General features: G+C 47.1%; 1 protein-coding gene across 1 annotated transcript; it reads right to left on the bottom strand.

Moving 5' to 3' along the window:
* Positions 1 to 1054: 1054 nt before the first annotated feature.
* Positions 1055 to 20760, bottom strand: TRIM35 (tripartite motif containing 35). The gene is made up of 6 exons (XM_068552490.1): positions 20282 to 20760; positions 8410 to 8505; positions 5936 to 6166; positions 4368 to 4390; positions 3485 to 3603; positions 1055 to 2060 (listed from the first exon to the last, which is right to left on the bottom strand). The coding sequence occupies exons 1-6, from the start codon at positions 20714 to 20716 to the stop codon at positions 1483 to 1485; spliced, it is 1482 nt and encodes a 493-aa protein (XP_068408591.1). The 5' UTR covers positions 20717 to 20760; the 3' UTR covers positions 1055 to 1482.
* Positions 20761 to 25593: the final 4833 nt, after the last annotated feature.

The raw sequence follows: 25593 nt of genomic DNA on the forward strand, positions 1-25593 counted from the left end.
CCAGGACACGGTGAGTTGACAATTAAAAATTCTCTGCAGGCAGGTATGAGGAAGAAAAGGTGGAGGTAGGAGTCTGTAGGCATGGCAGAGGGAGAAGCAGTCAGGATGAGAACGCAAAAGCCAGGAGAACAGGAACGAGCAAGCTGAGGTCAGCAAAGACAGGAGCCCTGGAGCTCCCTCCCTCCTTGTACTTTCCCTGGACCGCGTCCCCTTCCTTCCTTCCTAACTGAAAGGGCCCCTCTTTCCCTCCCTTCTGCACCTTTGTGAGAAGAATCAGAGGAAGATGCTCTACACAATTACAGAAGGGCACCGCCTTCCAGGCCTACAGTTTCATCTGCAGATGAGGAAAGTGAGGCCCCCAGAGGGCACAAGTCTAAACCATGGTGTTTTAAACTGTGTGTTTTAAAGTGCTCTGGAACCTCTGTTCACAGGAAATCATCCAAGAAGTGTGAATCGATAAATCAGAGCCGAGCTGATGGGCAGCCTTGCCCCCAACCCCACCCTGAAGGGCCCCAGGGAGGCCCTTGGAGCAGTTTTAAGTACTGGTATAAAGTGACAGATAAGCCTGGCCATGGGTCCTCCCCAAAGCCATGGCAATGGTCCTGTATTAACTGTATTTTCTTCTTTTCTGTAATCTTGACGCTTTGGCATCTGGGGCTTCTCTGGCTAGCAAATTCCTGGATACAGCAAACAACTCCCCTATGAGCACGCCTTTCAAATGCAGCCAACCTTCTACACGCAGAGCTATACCCCCCAACCACCTCCTGTATCAGGCTCTCACAGGGCTCCTCCACTCCAGGCCAATATCCCCCTGTCCTAATCATCCCAGGGCCAGGTATCAGACAACTAGGGGCAATCCCTGTACCCTAGAGCCGGTCAAAAGCATTCCAACTCGCCAATCATAAACCCACCTACCCTGCCTGGCCTGTTCCTTCCCTTGAAAAGTACAATAAGTCTCCCACCCACGCTTTCCCCTCACGCCCCCTGCCTCCTAAGGACCCTGGTGCTGCCCAAACCCCACCCCCCACCCCCCCCCCCCCATGGCAGGGCCCCTCCTCCTGGGGATAGTGAGTAACAAACTCTTGTCAACAGCAGTCCTCTTCCAGTCTGCTGGCCTCACCACTCTTGGAAAATGATGAAACTTACATTTTTAAACAGACCCATTCTAGAAGCAAACACTATCCCCTGCAATCTTAGAATGTGAATCAGAAAATTCACATCCAGAGGATGCCACAACTTTGGAAAAAGCCTAATCAGGGAGGTGTCTCCTGGATGACTTTCAAAGGTGGGTAGAGAAGGGACCAAAAATGAGGGAGGAGGCACGTGGCCTGGAGCCACATTAAAGGACAAGGATGGCCCGTAGGAAGATCGTGGCAAGAAGGTGGGAGGCAGAGAGGTACCAAGGCGAGTGTGCCTTTGGGAAGAGACAGAAAGAAAATGAGACCGGGGCGCAAGACCCGGTGGCATCCGGCAAGGCGGGCTTCAGCCATCCAGCTCCTCCTTGACAGTGATGCGCAGGGGGCAGATACGCAGCGGCTCGGGGGGCCCGTCCCCCCGCGAGCCGCCCAGGTAGAAGTAGGGCCGCACCTCCCCGAAGCGGGCGTGGAAGGTGTACAGGTGGCAGTGGCGCTCCGCGTCGTAGAAGGACAGCTCACCCTCCTCGCACTCCAACTCCACGCGCAGGCGGCGCGGGATGGCTGGGACCAGGGGCGATGTGGCGGGGTCCGAGGTCACGCAGTGGTCGCCGTCCACGCCCTGCGTGCGGCACACGTACCAGAAGCCCGAGCGCGTGTCGTGGTAGCAGCTGTGCGAGTGGCCCTCGGCGCCCGCGTCCTGACGCGTCCGCACCACGCCCACGCGCCAGCTCGGCAGTGCACCCAGGTCCACCTCCCAGGCATGCGAGCCCTGCGACAAGATGCAGGAGCCCAGCAGGCAGGGCGCCGACGCGAAGCGCTCCGGATTCTCTACCTGGACCCGGTAGCCGTGGTTGGTGACACTGGTGAGGTCGTCTGACACGGAGAGCCAGCCAGCCGCAGTGTTGGGGTCAAAGCTGAAAGGCACTGGGTGGGCAGTGGGAAGAGCGTGGGTGAAATCAGCAAACCTGAGAGCCCGCCCTGCTGTCAGGCCAGCCTGATGCCTCCAGTCCCCCTAAACTGACAGACTGTGTCCCACCGGGCCCAGTGCATGGAGGGGGCTGCCCTGGGCTGAGGGGTGGTGTTATGGGTTGAAATGTGCCCTGCAAAAAAAGCTATGTTCAAGTCTTAACCCCCAGTATCTCAGGAGGTGACCTTATTTGAGAATGGGGTTGTTGCAGATATAAGTATTTAAGATGAGATCAGACTGGAGTAGAGGGGGCCCTTAATCCAATATGACTGTTGTCCTTATAAAAGAGGAGAAGAGACATAGACACATAACGGGGAAAAGCCCTGTGATACTGGAGGCACAGGTCAAAATGCTGCAGCCACCAGCCAAGGTCTGACAGCAAATACCACAAGGTAGGAAGAGGCAGAGAAGGATCCTCCCCTACAGGTTTCAGAGGGAGCACAGCCCTGCTGACACCTTGGTTTTGGACTTCTAGCCTCCAGAAGAATAAATTTCTGCCATTTTAAAGCATCCAGTCTTTGTCCCTTGCTCGGACAGCCACAGGAAGCCAATGCAGGCAGGGATCCTGACCCTGACACAATGCCTGTGACATCTAACAAAAGCATGTAACATGCCCCTGGGTCACTGACATTTCTCCCTGTAAAATCATGTTCGGACTGCTACCCCAAAAGTATCAAGAGACTGGGTGGCTTAAATAACAGAACTATATTTCTCACAGTTCTGGAGGCTGGAATTCAGAGACCAGGGTACCAGCATGCTCAGTTGCTGGTGAGGGCCCTCTTTGGTTTATAGATGGCTACCTTCTTGCTGTGTCCTCACACGGGGGAGGGAGAGAGAGAGAGGAAGCCAGCTCTCTTGTGTCTCTTCTTAAAAGAGCACTAATCCCGTCATAGGGCCCCATCCTCATGACCTCTTCTAACTCTAATCACCTCCCAAAGGCCCTGCTTGCAAGTTCCATCACATGGAGGTTAGGGCTTCAACATATGAATTTGGAAGGCGGGGGGACATATAAACGTTCAGTCCACAGCACATGATATAGTGACTCATGTGGGCTGGAATCACCTTGGAGAGGCGCCCCTGAACTGAGGAACTCTTTCATTATATTATATATACAATATGTTTCGGAATAGAAAGGGAAGTCAGTTGCTCTTTCTGAAGAGGTGGCCAAGAGTCAGGACCCAAAAAGGAAGGGTTCGGCCAGGAGGGGTTTGAGCAGTGGGGCAAGAAGGGGAGCAGGGCACAGGGACGTGAATGAAAGAGGCTGGAGACGGGACCAGTGGGGGGAGGAGGAGGAGGGGTGGGAAGCTGGAAGGAGTGAGTTCAGCTGGCTCTCTGCCTTGCATGACCTCCCCCCTCTTACACCTGCCTGGGCCCCTCTCACCAGATTCGACACACACGAGCATCTTCCTCCAGACTCGGTACTGCAGGGAGTCCAGGTACTTGCAAACGTCGATGAGCATACCAGGCTGGACAGGCTCCGGCTCCATCGTGCAGAAGAGTCTGGGAAAGGAGAATTGGGCCTGGTGCGCTGGGCCAGGGCCATGCATCCTGGGGCCTAACTGGGTCAGCTGGAAACAGGATCCCTTGCCTCAGGCCTAGACTCCCTGGCCATCTTACTCAAGACAACAGGACCCAACTGGGCAGCTCGCGCCCCTTCAGGACTCAGTACTTGAGCCCATCCTGCCCCAACTGGGATAAATATAAATAGGAGGTTCTCAGACATGCATGTGGGCAGAAATCACATGTACACATCAGTTCACAGGGTATATGAGTTGGAAGGCACCTTAAGGGTCCCCTAGTCCCACATTCTGAAGGTGTCACTGGCCTTTGCTTCAACACTTCCAGTGACAGGGAACTCACTACTGTCCAAAGCACTTTCTTCCATCTTTGTACAGCTCTGACGGGGACACAGTTCTTCTGTATTCATCCCTGTGAACTCTACAACCATCAACACAAACCAGCATGTCCTGAGGCTCTCAGAGGCAGGGGGCTGGCCCCCAGAGAACTACAAGCCCTGTGCACGATGGCACTCTCTCCCCACACAGGGAGTGGTCACGTTCCACACTCAGGAAAACAACACTGCACCAGTGCAAATCGGAAGTGGGTGCCTTGAAAGAGGGCTCTCCACCTGGTCAGTCCCCCTGCTCCCTCTGTATTGCACCCAGACAGCTTCATTACATGCCTGGCCCTGGAGCCATGGGAGTTTGCGCCCCTGGTATTTCTGCCGACTCCTCCCCTCCCCTCTACCAGCCTTGGCAACTTACCGGCGTTTTCGGCTCTTGTGTTTCTGAAAAAGAAAAAACCAGAGACAGAAACAGAGACACAGAGAAAACATGAGTTTCTGACCTCAAAAGGAGCCATACATCCCATGTTCATGGATCAGAAGACTTAATATTGTTAAGATGGCAATACCCCCCCCAAACTGATCTACAGATTCAATGCAATTCCTAGCAAAATAACAGCTGGCTTCTTTGCAGAAACTGATAAGCTGATACTAAAATTGATATGAAATTCAAGGGACTCAGAATAGCCAAAACAATCTTGGAAAAGAAGGACAAAGTTGGTGGCTCACACTTTCTGGTTTCAAAACTTATTAAAAGTTACTACTCGGCCATAAAAAAAGAATAAAATTTTGGCATTTGCAACAACTATATTATGCTAAGTGAAATAAGTCAGGGAAAGACAAATACTGTATGTTACCACTTATATGTGGAATCTAAAAAAATAAATTAAACAAACAAATGAATATAATAAAACAGAAACAGACTCACAGATATAGAGAACAAGCTAGTAGTTATCAGTAGGGAAGGGGAAGTGGGGAGGGGCAAGATAAGGAGAGGGGATGAAGAGACACAAACTACTATGTACAAAATAAACAGGCTACAAGGATATATTTACAGCACAGGGAATATAGCCAATATTTTATAATAACTTTAAATGGAATATAAATCTATAAAAATTTTGAATCACTATGCTGAACACCTGAAACTAATATAATATTCTAAATCAACTATACCTCAATTTAAAAAAAAAACCTCATTAAAAGCAAGACTAAACAAGACAGTGTGGTACTAACATAAGGACATACAGATCAATGGACACTGAAAGTCTAGAAATAAACCCTCATATTTACTGTCAACTGGTTATCAACAAGGGTGCCAAGACCATTCAATGGGAAAAGAAAGGTCTTTAACAAATGGTGCTGGGACAATTGGGTATCCACATGCAAAAGGCTGGATTCCCACCTTGTACCATATACAAAAATTAACTCAAAATGGATCAAAGACTTAAATGTAGAGATAAGACTATAAAACTCATGACCTTGGATCAGGCTATGGTTTCTTAGATATGACACCAAAAGCGCAAACAGCAAAAGAAAACAGATAAATAGGACTTCAGCAAAATGGAAAACTTTTGTGCTTCAAAGGATGTCATGAAGAAAGTGAAAAGATAACCTACAGAATGGCAACTTTCCATAAATCTAGAAGAAGCCCCACGTAAAAAATTATTTAAAAAGTACTCCACTGTATCAAGAAGGAGTCAAGAGAGAAGAAACAAAAAAAGAGAGAGAAAGAATAAGTGCAAGAGAGGAAGGGAGAGGGAGGAGGAGGGAAGGAGAGAGGCAGAGAGAGAGGAGTGGAGAGGCCCTCAAGGTCTTGATTAAAAGCTCCTCCGCCTCCTGACACAAGCCAAGCACCGCATCTGTAAGCTCCTCCAACCTGGGGTCCGGAAGCTACGGGAAGGCTGGGTCGGCCAGGGCCGCTGGCCTCAGGCTCCCCGCTGGCCCCTGAACGTCTGGCCCGTCACTGACTCTGGACGTTGAGCTCCTCACCATGAGAAAGGAGACGTCATCCTCCTTCATCTCCATCTGCAGCCGCTCAATCTCATGGGCCAGGGCCTCCGTGTCTTCCGCCAGCCGCTTCATCTTCTCCTCGGCCAGAAGCTGCTTCTGCCTGGCCTCCTCGGCCATGGCATCCAGGATGGCCTGCTCCTCCACTCTCAAGAACTCTCGAAGCTTGTCAAACTCCTGCCGGATTCGCCCTTCCAGCCAGGCAGCCTCCACCTGCAGCAGAGGGTGGGAGGGGGCCTCAGCCATCACCGAGCCCGGTGGCTCCCAGATGTTTAGCAAAGGAACTCCATTTTTCAGGAGAAATCACATGCAAAACCTCGAAAGACAAAATATACATGCAGCTTTCTTAGCACGAATTTATAAGTTTAAAATAAGTCAAACAGCCTAATGAGGTTGTTTTGATACATGAAAAATCAAATCAAATCACTGCTTATAGATGACAACTGTAGTCCTATAAACTCCTCAGCAATACTCTGTACCTGTATAGGTTGTGCAATAGTGAGGGAAGCCCTGAATCACAGAAGTGAACTGTGGCAAACAGCAAAGATTTTAAAAAATTATTTGCCTTCCAGAGAGTTCCCTGGATGTCCAGTGGTTAAGACTCCGCACTTCCACTGCAGGGGGCAGGGGTTCAATCCCTGGTCACGGAACTAAGATCCTGCCTGCGGCGCCACATGGCCAAAATAAGTAAATAAATAAATAAATAGAATGAAATCCAATGTCTAATCGTTTAAAACAAATTATTTGCCTTCCAATATCAGGACTTCAAATTTGATAGAGAGGCTTACCAAAAAAATAGTAGGAAGTATTTATTTTAAAACTGAATCATTAGTAATATGCACACTCCTAATCATAATTACGAAAAGCATTTAAAATAACAGTTAAAACAAAACCATAAATACACTCAAAGAAAAAGCAGAGACCTATTTCTCATCTTGGAATGAGACTTTTCTTATCATGATATAAAATTGAGAAGCCTCAAGGAAAGAATGAGATAATTGGATACATGTAAAAATAAGAAGTTTTATATGGCAAGAGACTACTAATAAGTTTAAATACATAAGTACAATTCTATGACAACTTTTGGAAAAACAACTTGGAATTGTGCGCTCTAGCAATGGCAGGTTAGTAACCCACATCTTTGAACTGAAAATTCAATATATGTTTATGGCTCTGATAATACGATGACAAAATGATTCACTGAAAAAAGGAAAATGACCAAAAAAGGGGGGAAATGATTTTCTGAAAAAGGACGAACTAGGAAAAATACTTCCAACCTATATGGTAGATTATTATTATTCTTCATAATAGTGTTCTTATGAATGTGCAAGGAGAAAAGACAAACATTCCAAGAAAAAGAATGTGAACTTCACAGAAGAAATGCAAATGGCTGTTATACTTGTGAAAGGATGTACACACTTATTAATAAACAAAGAAATGCATACGAGGAGAGATGGCGCTGTTGAAATATCAGGTAAAAAGATTGATAACGTACGTATAGAGGGAGAGAGTGAGATCTGGGGTGATTCTTATCACACCAGAAGATAAAAAACAGAGTAGACAGGAAAAACCAGCCAGTGTAAATTCAGCTCCAGCCACTCTCATGCGGGCAATGGCAGCCCCTCAATAAAGAGGTAAACACAAAACTTTCACTTTTTATCCACCTGGATTGACTGGCTTTAGAGGAAAAGCATTAATGAAGCCAGAATCCTGGAATCTTCACACCTGACCACCTGAGAATTCCACAGTGCCTGGGATGGACAGACAGTGGCTGTCACTTGGACACATGGACACTCCCTAGGTGTCCCCACCGCATCCTGCACCAGGCCAGCCAGGCAGACGGCACAGGCCAAGCTCGGGAGGAGATGAAGCTGAGGGGCACACGGAGGCTGGATGAGGGCCTTGGATGGTGTAGGAGTCTGGACTGTGCCGTGGGTGCCATGGAAACCACTCTACAGTTTTAAGCAGAGGAGTGACACAATCGATCTATTTTTCTAAAAGATCAGCCCACTCCAAGGAGCGTGGACTGCAGGACAAGAGTGGGAAGTACGGGGCCCAGGTAGGAGGCGGGGACCTGGACCAGGATGGTGGCAGTGGAGCGGGAGTGTCAACGGACGGGATGCATTCTGGAAACCATGGACGTGGGGAGTGAGAATGAGGGTGTCGCTGGCTTGAGCGGCCGGGCAAGTGGTGCAGCGTGGCACGTGCTGTCAGCCTGAAACCACAGGGGAGGTGATGCAGGGGGCTGTTGAAGCTGCTCTGTGGCTGCTGGCATGGTGTTTAAAGAGGCCACGCAGCCGCAACCGGCGTCCGAGGGCAAGGCTGTGCGAGGCCATCAGGGCTGGCGAAGGCCGACCCTGTCGGCAGCAGCATGGCCAGGGCCAGCCCACCTGCACCTCTCCCCCCCAGCAACCCCGGGTGTCCCCATCGCCCCGTTCAGCCCCAGCGTCACTCACCTGATTGTGCTTGGCGATGGCCTCGTAGGAGCGCCGCATGGCCCAGAAGGCCTTGGCTTTCTCCCGCAGCGCGTGTTCCATGTTCCTGCACTTGGCCTGCCGTGAGGGGCGAGAAGGAGGCAAGGAGGCAGGTTAGGGCGGAGGCCGGGCAGGGATGCGGCACGCCACATCACGGCGGGAGTTGCACTTCACCGTGGGTACCACTCGACCACATTTACTGAACCCGGTCCGGCCACGTGCTGTGGGACACAGCTGGAAAAGCACAGCCCTGACCTTGAACTGGATGGGGTATGGCATAAAGGGCCTCAGATACCCTCTAACCCGGCCCCTTCGTTTATACCTGATACAGACGGAGAGACAGGGTGAGGAGGTAAAGGGACCTGTTCCCTCCCACGCTGGTCATGGGACAACACAGAAGGCACCCCGCTTGGCCTAAAGCTGGTGCACGCTGGGCCATGAGCCCGAGCTGTGGGCCCGACGTTAAAACAATGTGCTCACAGGCTCCCCTGGTGACTTTCTGAACTGGACTGGTCTGCAGTCACGAAAGAATAGGCCTGATAGTGGCGTTGACCCAGTTCTTCCCACAGGGCCTTATCTAAACTGCAGTCTTCCCTTGGTATCCATAGGGGATTGGTTCCAGGATCCTCATGGATACTGAAATCCAAGGATGTTCAAGTCCCTATATAAAAATGGTGTTGTATTTGTATAAAATGCTATGTAAGTAGTTGTAAGTACAATGTAAATGCTATGTAAATAGTTGCCAGAGTGGCAAATTCAAGTTGTGTTTTTTGGAACTTTCTGGATTTTCCCCCCCCGAATATCTTTGATCTCCCATTGGTTGAATCCACAGATGCGGAACCTGTAACTACAGAGGGGCTACTGTACACGTCTCCCCGCATCCCTGCCTTATCCTGATATTCTAATAGTGCTTGGATCGTGTGAAAGACTTTAATCAGCAGATTCAAATACTTCTTGCTTAGTTTTTGTTTTATAAATTTAACCTCTGCTCTGATCTCCCTGGGCTCCTAGAGGAACCACTGCTGGTTTTAGGTTGGATTCTGACCTTTTGTATCCTAGGCCTAGCATTTTCTCTCCATCTTTATCCTTTTCCCTCTACATTCTGAAAAAGCCTCGCAAGTTTTCTCTTTGGAAAAATAACAATTCTAACAACATTAATTATAAATGACTACCATTTACTGAGCATTTACTATGTGCCAGGGACTTTGCTAATTACTTTACACGTTACGTCACTTAATCGTCACATTATTCCTATTAGCAATTTTATCAGCCCCCTTTTACAGATGAAAAAACTGAAGCACAGAAGGGGGAAGTGACTAGCCCAAGGGCACACAGCTAGTTCATGGTAGAGCAAGGATGAGAACCTAAACAGTGGTGGCAGGCAGCCTCTGAGATGGTTCCCAGTGATCCCTCCCTCCTGTGAGATAAGAAAGTTTGTTGTTTTAAGCTGCCAAATTTGGGGGTAATTTGTTATGAGTGATAAATACAGATTTGTCCTCAAAAGCCTCATCCCTACCTGGGCCTGACTTAGATGGCGAGATTCTGGACTTCAAGCTGAGGCTGTAATGGGACAAGATGCTTGGGAATCTTGGGAGGGGGTGAACATACTCTGCATGTGGGAGGGACATCCATCATTGGGGCCAGAGCGCAGATTGAAGGAGACAGCCTCTAAAATGGCCCCAATGATCCCACCTCCCGGTACTCATGCCCTGGTGGAATCCTCTCCCTGTGGGCTGGATCTAGTGACTTGCTTCTAACCAACAGAATATGGCAAAAGTGATGGGACATGAATTGAGGTGACAAAAAGCCTGCACACACCCTTTCTTGCCCTCCCGTGCTTGCTCCCTTGCATGGAAGTGATCCACCCTCTGGAGCAGCCCATGGGGCTAAGAACTGAGGGTACCCAACCAACAGCCGCAAGGACCCGAATCCTGCCACCAACCACACAAGTGAGCCTGAGTGGGGATCCTGGCTTACTTGGGCCTTCAGATGAGACTGTAGCCCCAACCAACACTGCAGCATCATAAGACCCCGAGGCAGAAACACCCAGCCAGGTCATGCCAGATTCCTGACCTACAGAAACCATGACATAATAGACATTTTTGTTTTAAGCCACTATGATTGGGGTGATTTGTTACACAGCACTAGATAACTAGCCCATCTGTCCTGCTCCACAGTCCATTCTTTTAACCACTCTTCTACAGAAAATAAACAATGATTTCTTTCTCTGCAGCTTTTGTTTTCTATTCATTCTAGTCACGTTTATGTTCTTCTTGACAATATTTAACAGATTTTTAAAAAATACTGTTCTCTGTAGTATTATCATCTCTAAGGTGTGTCTCCTCAACTGCAAAATAACATTAGCATGAGCGTCCCACAAAACCACTGAAATATCATCCCAATGTGTTATTTTGTGGGACGAGATGTTTTGTTGCAAAGTTATGTAATAGGGTCCCCAAAGACAATTCCACGATTTGCCAAATAAGTGTGAATGACAGGAGTGAAGCAAGTCACATTACCCAGGGGCATGCCGGCCCCAAACAACACAGCCCAACCCTCTGCCCTTCAACCTTCAGTCCAGGATTTACGGGGTAATGAAGATGGAAAGGGGGTGACAGTCCCTTGTCCTTCCCAAACTTTTCAATCACTTGGAGAGTTCTGCTTTAATTCAGCAAATCCCAACCCTAAATAAACTGTGCCCTTCTCTGAGATGCTAGCTGGTGAGACCCACCAATGATTATATTACCACCAGCAAGCAGTTATTATTAAGCATGTACTATGCACAAGGCACTAAATTAGGTACTTTACAAACATCATTCTATCGAATTCTTACATTTCTGCAAGGTAGGCGCTATATTGCTAATATATAGAAGAGAAAAGAAGGCCCAGAAGAGTTAAGTAACTTGCCAAAATTATAGTTAGCAGCAGAACCATGATCTGTCTGCAGAACTGTCCAAGAATAAAGGCCACAGTCTTAACCACAAGACTACCCACCCAATTTCATTAAGGAAGCTACTACTATGTTGTCTAGTTGTCTTTTGTGTTTCTAAATGTGTCATCTTATTTCCAAATTTGTTGACATCAAACATGTCAATTTCTTTACTTCTGGAGAATAAAAGCTTATAGTTCTGGCCATACTTTGCCCAATTCCTTAAACAACCTAGCATGTGAATGAAATTTTCCTCCCATAAATGTCAAATTAAACAACGCATCTTAAAAACTTATGGAAAATCAAAAACTGGAAATGACCCAAATGTCCATCAGCAAGAGATGGGTGAGTAAATTATGGTATATTCATACAATGGAAAGCTACTTAGCAGTAAAAAAAGGAGCAAACTACTGATACATATAACAGGTGAATCAAAAAGTATATGTATATACTACTCTGGAGGAGAGTACATACAGTATCATTTCATTTATGTGAAGTCCAAGATCAGGCAACACTAATCCAAGGTGATAAATCAGAAAGTGGTTGCTCTTGGTGGAAGACTGACTGGGAAGAAGGAGGGACCCCTCCAGGGTGATGGAGATGTTCTCTACTTCGTTTGGAGTGGCAGGTATAGGGTGTGTGTAATAGAACTCATCCAACTGAACATTTAAGATCTATGCATCTAACTGTATATAAGTTATACCTCAAATTTTTAAAAGCCTATAAAATGAAAACTTTAGAAGTTTTAACCTTTTCTTATAACTTACCAAGAGCTTTCCTCCCTTAATGAGAGGAAATTCTTTCCTTTTCACTCCAATTTTTTTTTTTTTTTTGGCCCTGCTGTGCAGCTTGCGGGATCTTAGTTCCCCTACCAGGGATGGAACCCTGACCCACGGCAGTGAAAGCGCCGAGTCCTAACCCCTGGACCGCCAGGGAATTAATTCCCTTTTCTCTCCAATTTAATGAGTTACTTTGTACCTTTCAATCTCCTTTGTTGTCACCAATTTATTTTCTTTGCATAAGACATAAACGTGCCATCTCTTAAATAATTATAAACTGAACACCCCTGTAACCACCACCCAGGACATGTCCCTCCTGAATCTTAATCCCTTTTTTCTGTCAGAGGAAGCTCCTAATTTCTATGGTACTTCCTTGCTTTTCTTTATAGTTATATCTGCTACGTATGATCCCTAACCTAAATAATACACTTTAGTTTTGCCTGGTTTTGAGCTTTATATTAAAGGAATAAAACTACATATATTCTTTTGTGTCTTGCTTCCTCTATGTAACATAAAGTTTGTAGGATTCAAATACATAATTGTATGTAAGTTTACCCGTTCATCGTTGCATTGTAATCTATTTTATGAATACACCACAATCAGGTATCCATGCCGTTATCAATGGATAGCTGGGTCATTTACAACTTCGAGTAATACAAATAGGACGAACATTCTTGTATAGGTCTCCTAGTGCACAGGTACACTGGTTCTTCTACAAAATATTCCTGGGGGTAGAACTGCTGGGCCACAGGTACATGTATCTTCAACTTTGGTAGATAAATGCCAAACGTTTTTCCAAAGCAGGTGTACCAATTTATACCACATGAGCAATGTTAATGAAAAATGTTTATTAACCATTTGGATCTTTATTTTTAAATACCTGTTATTAAAATCTTTGACCCTTTTTCTATTGAGTTGCCTGCCATTTTCCTACTGGTATGTAAGAATTTATTATAAATACACAATGTATGTCTTTTATGGGTTAAATGCATAACGAGTATCTTCTATTGTATCACTTATATTTCTTAATTTCAGTGTGGTCCAATGTTATCAGTGTTTTCCTCTGGAATTAGTGCTTGTTGGTTTTAAGAAATACCTCCCTTCTCTGAGGTCATAAAGATAATCTCCTATATTATTTAAAGTTATAGCTTTCCTTTCACATTTGGGTCTAATGTGGATACCTGAAGTTTATTTTGTGAATGGTGTGACCCAGTAGCTTGTTTGCTCCAAAAGCATTATTTAAGAACAAACTGGAAACTAATACAACATTGTAAATCAACTATATTTCAATGAAATTTTTTTTAAAAAATTTAAAATGAATACTACCATTCCCCTACTGGTCTGAAGGCCACCTTTGTTATACATCACACACAGATCTGTTTCTAGGTTCCCCAGTCTGTTTCCCTGGCCATCTGTTTATCCTTGTGCCAGTATCACAATCTTTACTTCTACAGCTACAACATAAACTGACATCTAATAAGTATTTCCTAAGAATGCTTTGGCAATTCTTGGCCCTTTGAGCTTGCATGTAAATTTTAAAATCAGCTTGTCAAATTCCACAAAATAATCATGTTGGGATTTTGATTGGGATAGAATTGACTCTACAGGTCAGTCTGAGGATAACTGACATCTTTAAAATACTGTCTTCTAATCTATGAATATGGTATATCTTCCCACTTAGCCTTCTTTGATGTCCCTCAACAAAGTTTTCTATTTTTCCCTGCCTGCACACTTCTCATTACATTTATTCCCAGATATCTGATTTTTTAAATACTATTGTAAATGGTTTTTTAAATTTTCTATTTGCTACTGATATAAATACAACTTTTAATCTTTATTTTGCAAACCAGAATTCTGTCTAAACTATGCAGATGCAATCATATTATCTGCATATAATGCCATTGTTGTTTCCCTCTTTCCAAACCTTATGCCTTTATTCCTGACTGACTTTATTTGCTAGGCTCTCCAATACAAACTTGAATAAAATTGGTCATAACAGGCATTCCTGCCTTTTTCTTGCTCTCAGTAAGAAAACTGTAAGTGTTTCACAATTAAATATGATATTTGCTATAAGTTTTTTGGTATTCTTAAGCAGTTTAATGAAGTTCCTTCTATTCCTAGTTTGCTAATTTTTTTTCAATCACAAAAGGATACTGAATTTAAGCAAATGCAATTTTTTCATTTAATGACTTCATCAAATTTAAGTGGCTCAGAACTGGATTTTGTTTTCTTATCCAGTCAGACAGCTTTTGTCATTTAACTGGAGTACTTAACATAATTACCAATATAATTGCATTTAAGTCCACCTTCCCGTTCTGTGCTATCTGTCCTGCTTGCTCAATACGCCTTTTTCTTCTCTTCCTTGTCTTTTTTTAGATTGTAGAATTTTTATTCCACTTTTTTCCCCTATATACATTTAGTGGTTAACCTACAAAATACTACAGGTAGAAAGCGCGATTTCAAATGAATCTAAACAATACACTTTTCATGTTTGCTTCTGATATTCTGATTTTAACACTAAACACCCTTGGATCACAATTGGACCCACCATTCAGGGACCTGCATGTAGTCCAAGGAGTGCCTGAAATGACAGAGACTAGTGGGGGCTCTGGTGCAAAGGCTGGTCAGGACCAATAAGGGTCATCACTGCCCCGGGTGGAGCTAAGTGGCCCATGACACATCTGGAACATCACCCAGGGCCCAAGCCCAGCAAGAGCGCTGATTTTGGCTTCAATTATAACATTCAACATGACTTAAATTATAAATGCACACAAAATAGGAAGTTTTTATTTACACTAAAGAATTCAGAATGTGATTATATAGTCTACAAAGTGTTTTTAAAAATTACAATTTGATACCTTAAGCAGCAAATTTCAATAGCATATTTAATACCGTAAGGATTTTACAATATTGTTTTACCCAAAATATCCATTAACACAGGTGCTATGTGATATAATAGAAAAGGGGAAGGGTGCCAGTAAGAGAATATTATTTCCTGTCACAGCACCCTTTCAAGTACTTATCAAAGTGCTAGAGCTATGTGTGCAGCCAGGGTTGTCCAGCACAAGCCAGGTTCTCTGTCCTCTGAGGCCCTGCCGCTGCTTCTGACCGATTCCCGCCTGCTTCACCCAACTATCCCAAAGTGGCCTTGAAAACTAAGCTCAGGCCCTCTTCATTTCCTCCAGAAAGCCGCCTTGGCCTCCCCAGTAGAGTTTAGTTGCCTCTCTGCGGACACCTCTGCCACTGAACTTCGTACCCAGCATCACCGCCTCACTTTCCTGGAAAGGCTGCAGGCTTCCTGGGGGCAGGTGCTCCTGCCTGGGCCTCTCACCGAGCACAGTGGTTCTCCATAAACTGCAGACGGAATGAAGGCTTGCTCTGAAAAGGTAGAGACCGTTTCAACCACTGCACATCTCCAGGTCTCAGCACAAACTAGATGCTCAACTAACCACTTGCCCAGTTGACAAATACACTGGGTGTTGACGTTCTCTCCACTACACCTCATGGCCTCCTGGATCGAGAGCTCGGAGGCCTGATCTGTACCTTGTCCTTTTCACTGACCACTGGTGAGAACTTTGGCAAAAGCTCTTTCTCGGGCAGTCAGGCTCCAACCCTGAAAGATAAAGGCAAGAAAGTGCCCATGGTCTCTCAAATGCCACCATAAAAATGAAGAATGCAGTTTTCTCTGTACATGCTCACCTAGCCCACCACCAGGATTTCCTGGCATCTGTCTCCAGGTAGTGTCATTTTTCCTACGTATTTCAAACATTTGTTTTTCAGGCAGACTGAAATAGCAGCTAAGAGCTCTGGCACTTGGCCACCCAGGTTCAAATCCCAGCTCCTCCACTTAGTAGCAGGTGATACTGAGCAAGTTCCTTAACTTCTCGGCCCCTCAGTTTCCTCATCTGGATAAGAGGGGTGAGAACACTACCTAGCTCAGAGGATGGCTGTGAGGATCCACGTTCAGTGCTTGTAAGAGTGCACCAGGCATGTGTTAGCTCGTTACCATTGAGCGTCACTTGGTCCCAGGTAACTTAACTCTCCTCCTGGTTTATTTTCCAGGTTTCTTAAATGGACCGCAGAGATGCATCTGGGACAACTTGATCTCATTCAGATGCCCTTCTTCTCCAACTCCAATCCAGGCTCCCATTCTTCCTTTCCCCTTGGTGGTCAGTCCTCCTTAAGAAGCAGGTGTCTACCATGGCAACTGGTGCTAGGCCCCCTAACTCAGGAGCCTCAGTGGGCGGTGCTCAGTAAGACCCCATCCTGCCCCTGGTCACAGGCCTTGCCAGGAGGCAGTTAAACATCCTCCAGTACAACTTGGATCTGGGAAGGCCTGGCCCATAAGGAGAGATCCAGGATGAGGCTGAGCAGTTGGGAAAAAGGGAAAGAATTGGAAGGGGAAGACTTAAGAGGTGCCTGGAATAAACCTCGATTAGGCTTGGCTAGACTGATTCTAAGAAGGTAACCCCAGAAGGGGAAGAGGCTGGGTCTGGGGCAGGAAGAAGCTGGAGGGCAGAGAATGGCCGTCATATCAGTCCAGTGAGATGGAGAAGCAAGGGGTCTAGACAAGGCAGTGCTGAGGCCTGGGACCTGGTGGAGGTTCAGGGCTGGTTTGCTCTGAAGATGCAAGCCGGGCCAAACGTCAGACTGGGAGTCAGGAGACCTGCGTTCTAATCCTAGATGTACTGCTTTCACTCCCCGTGACTGACCATTGGCGTGATTAGTATTCGATCACGCCCACCTGACTCCAAGAAGGCAGGGGCTTGGACCACCCTGCCCTTTCCTGCACACACTGTGCCTGGTACAGAGCAGGCACTCAGTCCACACCTGTCGGCCCACCGACGATGGTCCTCATCCACACAAGCCTCTAAGAACCCACACACAGAGGCAGCTGCCCTCACGGCTCCGGAACAGAGGGCCAGCAGGGATGGTCTTACCCTGGGACCAGAGAAGCTTCTATCAAAGTCCATGACCAGAGTAAGAGCAGAGCAAGGCCCCAGGTGAACTCTACAGTAACTGCCCTAACTCTGGACAAGTTGCTTAACCTCTGTGAGACTCAGTGTCATTGCCTGTAAAATGGGGAGAACAGTACCCACCTATAGCAAGCTGAATAACAGCCCCTCCAAAGACGTCCACGTCCTAATCCCTAGAACCTGGGAATGTGTTACCTTACATGGCAAAAGGGATTTCGTAGATGTGATTAAAATATGGATTTTAAGATGGGGAGATTATCCTGGATTGTCTCCAGGGGCCCCCTGTAATCACAAGGCTCCTTACGATTGGGGTGGCAGGGGGGTTAGAGAAGACAATGGGACAACAGAAGCAGAAGTTGGAATGATGCACTTCAGAGATGAAGGAAGGGGTCTCCGAAAGCTGGACAAGGCAATGAAATAAATCCTCTCCTAGCCTCCAAAAGACATGGAGCCAACACCTTGATGTTGAGACTTCTGACCTCCAGAACTGTAAGCTAATAAATCTGTGCTGTGTTAAACCACAAAGTTTGTGGCAATTTATTACAACAGCAAGAGGAAATTAATACACAACCTCACAGGGTTTTTGTGAGGATTAAGTGTGTTGACAAGTAAACACTTAAGAGCACATGGTACCTAGTTAAGTGGTCAAAAAGTGTTGGCTGGTATGATTATTTTTGCTGGAGTTCTTCACATGGTTGCCACAGTAATCTTTCGAATGTACACATCTCACCGCAAAGCCCCTATGGAAGAGCTTTCAGGGCTCCCCATCAGCCCCTTCTCACCTGTCCAGCCTTCCCACACTGTCCCCACCACCACCACCTATCCACCCATCCAGAACGACAACTTGTCTATCTGCTGGCTGACGTCCCCACACTACAGTGCGAGCTCCGTGGGGCAGGGGCTCTGGCTTACTGACCTCTGCAGCCTCAGCACCCAGGATAAGTCCTGGTGCACAGCTGTCTAACACACGAGTGAGGCCACCCAGCACCAGGCTGAGCACACTCCTTAGATCTTTAGGGACTGGACTCCCCACCCCCTCAGACATCGCCCTGAGTGCCCACTGGTCTGTCAGCATCATTCCTCTGTTTAAAACCCTCCAACTGCTCCCTACAGCCTTTAGGACAAAGGCCAAGACTGGGGCCTCCTGGCTCCTTCTGCATCTCCATCCTCATTCTCTCAGAGCCTGGAAAGTCACTGCTTCTGGACCCTTACACATGCTGCTGCCTCTGCCTGAAATACCCTCCCTGACCCCCCTTCACCTGGCTAACACTTCCTAACCCCTCAGTCTCTGCTTGAAGCTCCTTGAAGGTATGAACTACTGTTTAGCCCGTGTCCTGCAGTATCCCCGGGGCCTAGCAGTACAAGGCATCTGCTGAATAAACAGAAAGATGTCATTAGACCATATGCACTTCGGGGCACCTAGCTCACTGATCTTTTTTTTTTTTTTTTTTTTAATTTATTTATTTTTGGCTGTGTTGGGTCTTTGTTTCCGTGCAAGGGCTTTCTCTAGTTGCGGCGAGCAGGGGCCACTCTTCATCGCGGTGTGCGGGCCTCTCACTCTCGTGGCCTCTCTTGTTGCGGAGCACAAGCTCCAGATGCGCAGGCTCAGCAGTTGTGGCTCACGGGCCTAGTTGCTCCGCGGCATGTGGGATCTTCTCAGACCAGGGCTCGAACCCGTGTCCCCTGCATTGGCAGGCAGATTCTCAACCACTGCGCCACCAGGGAAGCCCCTGGCTCACTGATCTTGAATCCTGGCTTAGCTCAGACCTGGGTTCTGCCTTAGTGCTCTTGGCCTTGACCCCTGCCCATCTTCCTGATCTATACACTTCTGGCAGTCCCATGGTGATTCGTCATGACTTAATCCATGGTGGCCCCCTACCTCAACCCCAGCCCCCAGAATGTCCAGCACTTACTTCAGCTGTCCCAAATCAGGACCTGGCACTTCTACCAAGGGAAATGAATGAGAAAAAGCACTGCTGTGGACCACTGTGACAGCAGTTACAGGCTTATCCCGTTGCCGAGCTAGTGTAGGGTTCAAACAAGCATATTGATGACATTCCCCTTCACTTGAACTTTGTCAAAATGTGTATGGAACTGTCAACTTTTGATATTTCTTAAGAAAAGCATTAAAGTAAACAAACTAAAACAGTGTCTGGAGACAGGCATTCTTATATTATAGTGCCTCCTTTTCAATACACTCAGCTTCAGACCAGCAAAGCTGGGTTCTCCAAACTGTGGGTCTGACCTGTTTATTAGCAGGTTTCAGTAGGTGATGAAATAAATTAATGTTTTACACCCTGTGCAGTTTTTAAAATAAAACGACAGAAAATACCTGAGTACAATAGACATTTTCACAGAACTTTTGCTTCAGCTGATAGAGACACCATACATGCATGTGGCAGGTCTGGGTCACAATGGAAAAAACATGTCTTACCATGTGCTAGCTGAGGTCAAAAAATCTGAAAACCCCTGATATGGCTAATTCTTATTTCCTGATCATTCTTCCTTCCTCTGCCAAAAACTTCTCCATGTTAGTTTGCCCTAAAATTGCTCCTTACCTTATTTATAGCCACTGGAACTCTAGGGGGATGCTGAGAGAGTGATCCAGTAGAGACCAGCTGGCCAGGGCCAGGGCCAGAGGCCTCCCCACAGCTACACAATACAGGGCTCCAGCCCGGGAAGGAGGGGAGAGATGTGGGGAGATCTAAAAGGCTCCACATCTTTGGCCAGGTCTTGGGGTCCTGCACCTCCACCCTGAGTGTGCCAAGTTCCAGGGTTGCGGGCTTACCCACACCTGTGCTTCTAAAAGGGGCATGGGCCACACACCTGTGGTAGAAAGGGTGCACGGCCTCAGCCCTTCAGAGGTGGGGCGGGGTGGGGAGGTGTCTTGAGAACATCCTGTAACCCCAGTTCTCACACTTCCTGTTGACATTCTCTCTCCTCCCAACTCAGGCCCCTGGGCCGGCCTTCATGAAGAAGGCAGCCTCTGTATGCTACCAGCGGCAGGGAGTGGGGGTCCCCAGGAGGCACCAGCAAGCTGGCAGGGGGAAGAGGGGCGGGACCGGGCACAGCCAGCTCTGGCAGGCTGGAGTGCAGGAGCAGCGGGGTCAGGGTGCTGCGTTCCAGCCCACGTGCGCGCTCGGCCACCTCCGGCTCGCGGCCGCGCTTACCCGAAAGTCGTGGGCAGTGTCCTTCACCGGCTGCACGCGGTGCCCCTGGTGCCGGGGGTCGGCCTGGCACGAGCAGCACAGCAGCTCTTTGTCGTCGAGACAGAAGAGGTTGAACTGGCCGCGGTGCAGGCGGCAGAGGCGCGGAGAGCGGTGGCCGGTCCAGCGCGCGCCCTCGGCCTCCTCGCGCAGCAGCTTCTCCACGAGGTTATTGAGGGTGTGGTTGGTGCGCAGGTCGGCGGGGGCCGCGCGGTCCTTGCACACCGGGCAGGTGGGTGCCACCTGCACCTCCCAGCAGCGGGTCACGCACCCGCGGCAGAAGTTGTGGCCGCAGCGCAGAGTCACGGCGTCACGGAAGGGGTCGTAGCAGACGGCGCAGAGCAGCTCCTCCTTGAAGGAGCGGGAAGGCCCGGGTGACAAGGCGGGGCCCGGCTCCATTGCCCCGGATCCCGGATCCCGCGCCCGCAACTTTCGCTCCGGCCCCTCCCATCCGCCGCGCGGCTCCCACGACCCTGCGGAGGCCGGCGGTCAGCCCCTTCCACTCGGAGCACTGAGCGACTGCGGTGCCGACCAATCGCGCTGGGCGCGCTCGGGAGGCTCCGCCCCAGTTCCGGTCGGCTCGGGAAACCCCGGAAGAGCGGGGTGGGCCCGGTATGCTCCGCAGTCCCGGTCAGTCCTAGGCGAGCCAGGTTAGCCGGGAAGAAGCTCTCAAGCAGTGTTCTAGGGCCTCCGTGTCGCTGCAACCTACTTCCGATTTCAAATGGGAAATGAAGTGTAGGAGCCCCTTCCTTAAGCGGTTCCCGGAAATTTCAGGCCCGTGAGGTGGGAGAAGCCAGAGCTCCTTACTTCGTGGTTCTGAAGTGAAGTCTGATCTTAACGGCGTCGTTAGGTTTTTCACCGCTTAAAAGAGTTTGCAGTGCCCTTTCAAAGATCTGTGCCCGCTCGCATTAGTTGCTTACTTATTTTGGGCAGTCTTGTGCCTGCCCCCTGGGGTAAGGCGGGAACAAATGAGAGAAGGGGGCAGTGGAAGACCTCTGAGAAGCTCCGATTCTTGTCCCGTGGTTGAATAGGCAGGCAAGTCACCATCTTTCCAAAATCTGTTTCCTCGTGAGTGAAACAGAGATCAAGGACGTCTGCAAAGTTAGCTATGGGAACTGGAATCCAGGCTAAATTCCTGCCAGGTACAGCAGGCCTGAGTCTCTCCAACCTGTGTCACGTTGATCACTTTACAACGTTCAGATGTGGGATTCCTTTCCCCTGGAACACTTTCATTTCCGGTTTCCGTTGGAAGACAAGTCTCCACAGGTCTCGTGTTTCTGTATGCCACCCAGAGACACTGCCTTTTTTGGACTGTCTTTTCAAGGACGTTTCTATGATGAACAGCCTCGGAAGGCAGAGATAATGTCTCCCTCCAGGCAAAGATCTGGCCATCTTACTCTTCATTATAAAAGATTTGGGTTCCCTAAGCTTCCTCCTGTGGCCCACATCATGTAGGCTTTTGGGAATTAAGGCTCAGGAAACTGGCCCAAATGACTATAACCTGACTATGCCATTGCTGTTAGTAATAAACTGTCCTTTGACTCAAGAGTTTCATCTACCAGCATTCCTGAAACTGTGGCATGCTAACTTGTGTTGACTAGAAAGAAAAAAAAAAAAGCACAACTTAAAAGCTGAGAATTACGTCTTATTTGGCGGACAAAACAGAGGACTTAAGCTCTGAGGGACTGCTTGCTCCAAAGAGGTAGGCAAGGATCCAGGATATATAGTTTTTGCAACAAAGACCAGGTAGTCGGAACTTGAAAAGATTACTGTTAATTAAAGAAAACCAGATATCTCAAGTTAGGGAATTTAGCACTTTTCTATGTATGGGAAGATGCAAGAGTCTGGGCTCACTAAAATCATTCCTTTGATATGCATCTCAGCTATCTGAGGCCAGTATCCTGTGCTTTCTCATCCTGAGTCTCTTCGGGGTGTATCATTGGGGGGAGGGGGGCGGTGGCTGCAGCAGTTGACTGCTAGGTCGGGGTAGCGTTAATGTGATGGCTTGATGGCTGCAGCATCCTTTGTTTACTGATATGGCAGGCAGCATTTTTTCCATTGATACTTGTTAGCTTGCAAGTAGGCTAAAATCTAGACAATTTCCTTTCAAACTTTTGCTCAGAATAGGCCTTTCCCCACAATCCCAAGCCGATGGATGCCACTAAGTGTTATTGCTTTCTGGAGTGTTTCCTATACATGATCAGTGGTCCTCCTGCAGTTACCTGGGGAGCTTTCTAAATAAAAGCACAGATTCTTGAGTCCAGATTCTTTGATCTACTTGCCTCTTTGGGGGGAAAGGCCCAGGAATCTGCGTTTTTCACACGCTCTCCAGGTGATTCTCAGGTACAGTAAAGTTTGAGGCCCATTGTGCTAGATCTACTCACCCAGCAAGTAGGTCTCCAGTTAGGCTTGCTGGTTCAAAAATTAACCTTCGAGACAATATCCGAAAAGGCCACAAGATGGGGCTAATAACCCTACATGCCAGGCACCTCCCTGGAAAATCTTGTCTCTTCTAGTCTCACTTTTCTTTTTTATTTTTTAATTTTATTTATTTATTTATTTTTATTTTTGGCTGTGTCGGGTCTTCGTTTCTGTGCAAGGGCTTTCTCTAGTTGCGGCGAGCGGGGGCCACTCCTCATCGCGGTGCGCGGGCCTTTCACTGTCGCGGCCTCTCGTTGCAGGGCACAGGCTCCAGATGCGCAGGCTCAGTAGTTGTGGCTCACGAGCCTAGTTGCTCCGCGGCATGTGGGATCTTCCCAGACCAGGGCTCGAACCCGTGTCCCCTGCATTGGCAGGCAGATTCTCAACCACTGCGCCACCAGGGAAGCTCTCCTAGTCTCACTTTCTTTCACTGTTTTATCTACGTGTCCCTGTTGCTCTGCGAATCTGTTTTGCTGTATGTGTGTTTCATTCTGTTCTTATGATGTCCCTTGTTTGTTTTGTTGTTGGTTTTTTTCTCAAGTCTCTGAGTAGGGCCGCAAATCAAAACAAGGGTAAAGAGTAGAAATTAACAAATGGATCTGTTTTTTCCTTTAAGGAGAATACAAAGGTTAACATTAAAGCAATAAGGTCCTCCAGTCTTTCTGGAAATCTGTGAAGGACTTGGTCCTATTCCAAGCACCACCATTAGCCAGGGGCAAGACCTGAGGCATAATATTTCACTTTCCTTACTACCTTTTTCTCAACTGTAAAAGGAAAGATTGGACTAATTGCTCCAAATTCTTACCAGCTCAGACACTCTGAACTTTTTTTATTCTTTACATAATTTCAGGAAAGAGGGTGATTAAGATACAGAGACCAGGAAAGAGAAGTCTTGGTGATTGTAACTAATGTGTCACCAGCTCCTGTTTCTTCTTCCAGTAGAAAGGACCTTCTTCAGAGGCCCTGAAGTTCAGGTCGTCTGTATACCAGCTAAACTATTGCAAAACTCAACTGGCAGTTCTCACTACTATAACTTGCCCCATCCCATCCCATCCCCAGGCATCTTTGCCAGGTACTGCCACATTTCCAACCCCCCTGCTATCACCATGTACATTTATGTAAGGAATGACAACTCTTTCTTAAATGTCGTGTTAGGAAAAAAAATATTCCTAGGTGCAGAAAGAAGAATGGCTTTTTTTTTTTTCCTTTTTAAAGCAGATGACTAGAAAGTGACTACTGCAAATAAAAAGCAGAGATTGTTAGATTAGATAAAAAAGCAAGACCCAACTATATGCTACCTAAAAGGAACCCACTTAAATATAAGCCTACAAGTAAGTTAAAAGTAAAAGGATAGAAAAAGATATACCATGCTAACACGAATCAAAGAAAGTTGGTGTGGCCCTATTAATATCAGACAAAGCAGATTCAATATCAAAGAATATTACAGGGATAAGGAGGATGACTGCTGTATTTGACAGTTACAGGGCTGGCAGTAGCAAGAACCATTTTCAGAAACGGGCAACCAGAGATGCAGATGTACTTGAACTTGTTCAGCAACGTTACCAAGGACATCTTAGAGGAAATCACTGTAGTCTGATGCTTGATGTTGGACATAGTGATGGCTTAGGCCTTCTCTGAGGTCTCTGCCATGGAGAAAAGGAGGGTAGGGTCTCTGAGTTTGACATGCAGGGGGAACTCCCATAAGAAGTAGTGCTTAATGCAAGTGATTAGGGAAACACCTGGGGTAGTAAATCGCCTGCCTCTGGATCAGATTCAGTTGCAGACTTCTTTTATTTGATCCATATGCTTTTTTTCCTCTGTATCACTTATGATCTTCTGAGCTGCAACTATAAATTGCAACTCACAATGATTAAACAATAAGGGCATGGAAGATCTCACATAACAGAAAGTCTGGAGGCAAGAAGGCTGTGTCCAGCCCTGTGACACTGAGACCCCAGATTCTTTCCATCTTTCTGGTCTGCCTGGGGCTGCCTTTGGGTTAGAAAATTACTGCAGCTGCTCCAGATATCTTATGCTGTTATAAATCAATGTCCAGAAATGGAATAGGACCATTTCTCCCTAGTATGTTTCATTTTCAGAGCCACGAAACCTTTCCTACAAACCGCCAGATTTCCCCTCACACCTTATCGGTCAGAACTGGGTCACATGCCCACCTCTAAATCCATCACCAGCAAGGAGGATGAGACTGCTATGATTCACTTAAATCAGTTAGGCTTTACCTGAGTCATGCGCTGGAGGGCTGGTCACTGAGATACCTTTGGGGCTCAGCTAGTTGTAATGAAAGATGGGGAAATCGCCATAAGATAGGCAACTACAGGATCAAAACAGTTGCCAACATATGCAAATGGGGAGATTTCCCATAAAAAAAATTTTTTTTACCTCTGCTTTTTTGTTTTAAAAAAAAAATCAACTGTGCTAAAAGAAGCATAAAACTGACCATCCTAGGCATTTTTAAGTGTACAGTTCAGTAATATTGAGCATATTCCCATTATTGTGCAACAAATACGCAGAACTTTTCATCTTGTAGAACTGAAACTCTGAACCTTTAAACAAATGCCCTCTTCCTCCTTTCCCCAGCCCCTGGCAGCCACCCGTCTACTTTATGTCTCTAAGAATTTGACTATGCTAGGTACCACAAATAAGTGGAATCACTTGTTTGTGACTGGCTTATTTCACTAAGCATAATGTCCTCAAAGTTCATCCATGTTGTAGCATATTTTAGCGTCTCCTTCCTTTTTTTAAAGCTGAATAGTATTCCATTGTATGTGTATACCACATTTTTGTTTACCCATTCATCCACTGATGGACATTTGGATTGCTCCCACCCCATGGCT

The sequence above is a fragment of the Eschrichtius robustus genome, chromosome 10 (genome assembly GCF_028021215.1).
Source record: "Eschrichtius robustus isolate mEscRob2 chromosome 10, mEscRob2.pri, whole genome shotgun sequence".
Taxonomy (NCBI): Eukaryota; Metazoa; Chordata; class Mammalia; order Artiodactyla; family Eschrichtiidae; genus Eschrichtius; species Eschrichtius robustus.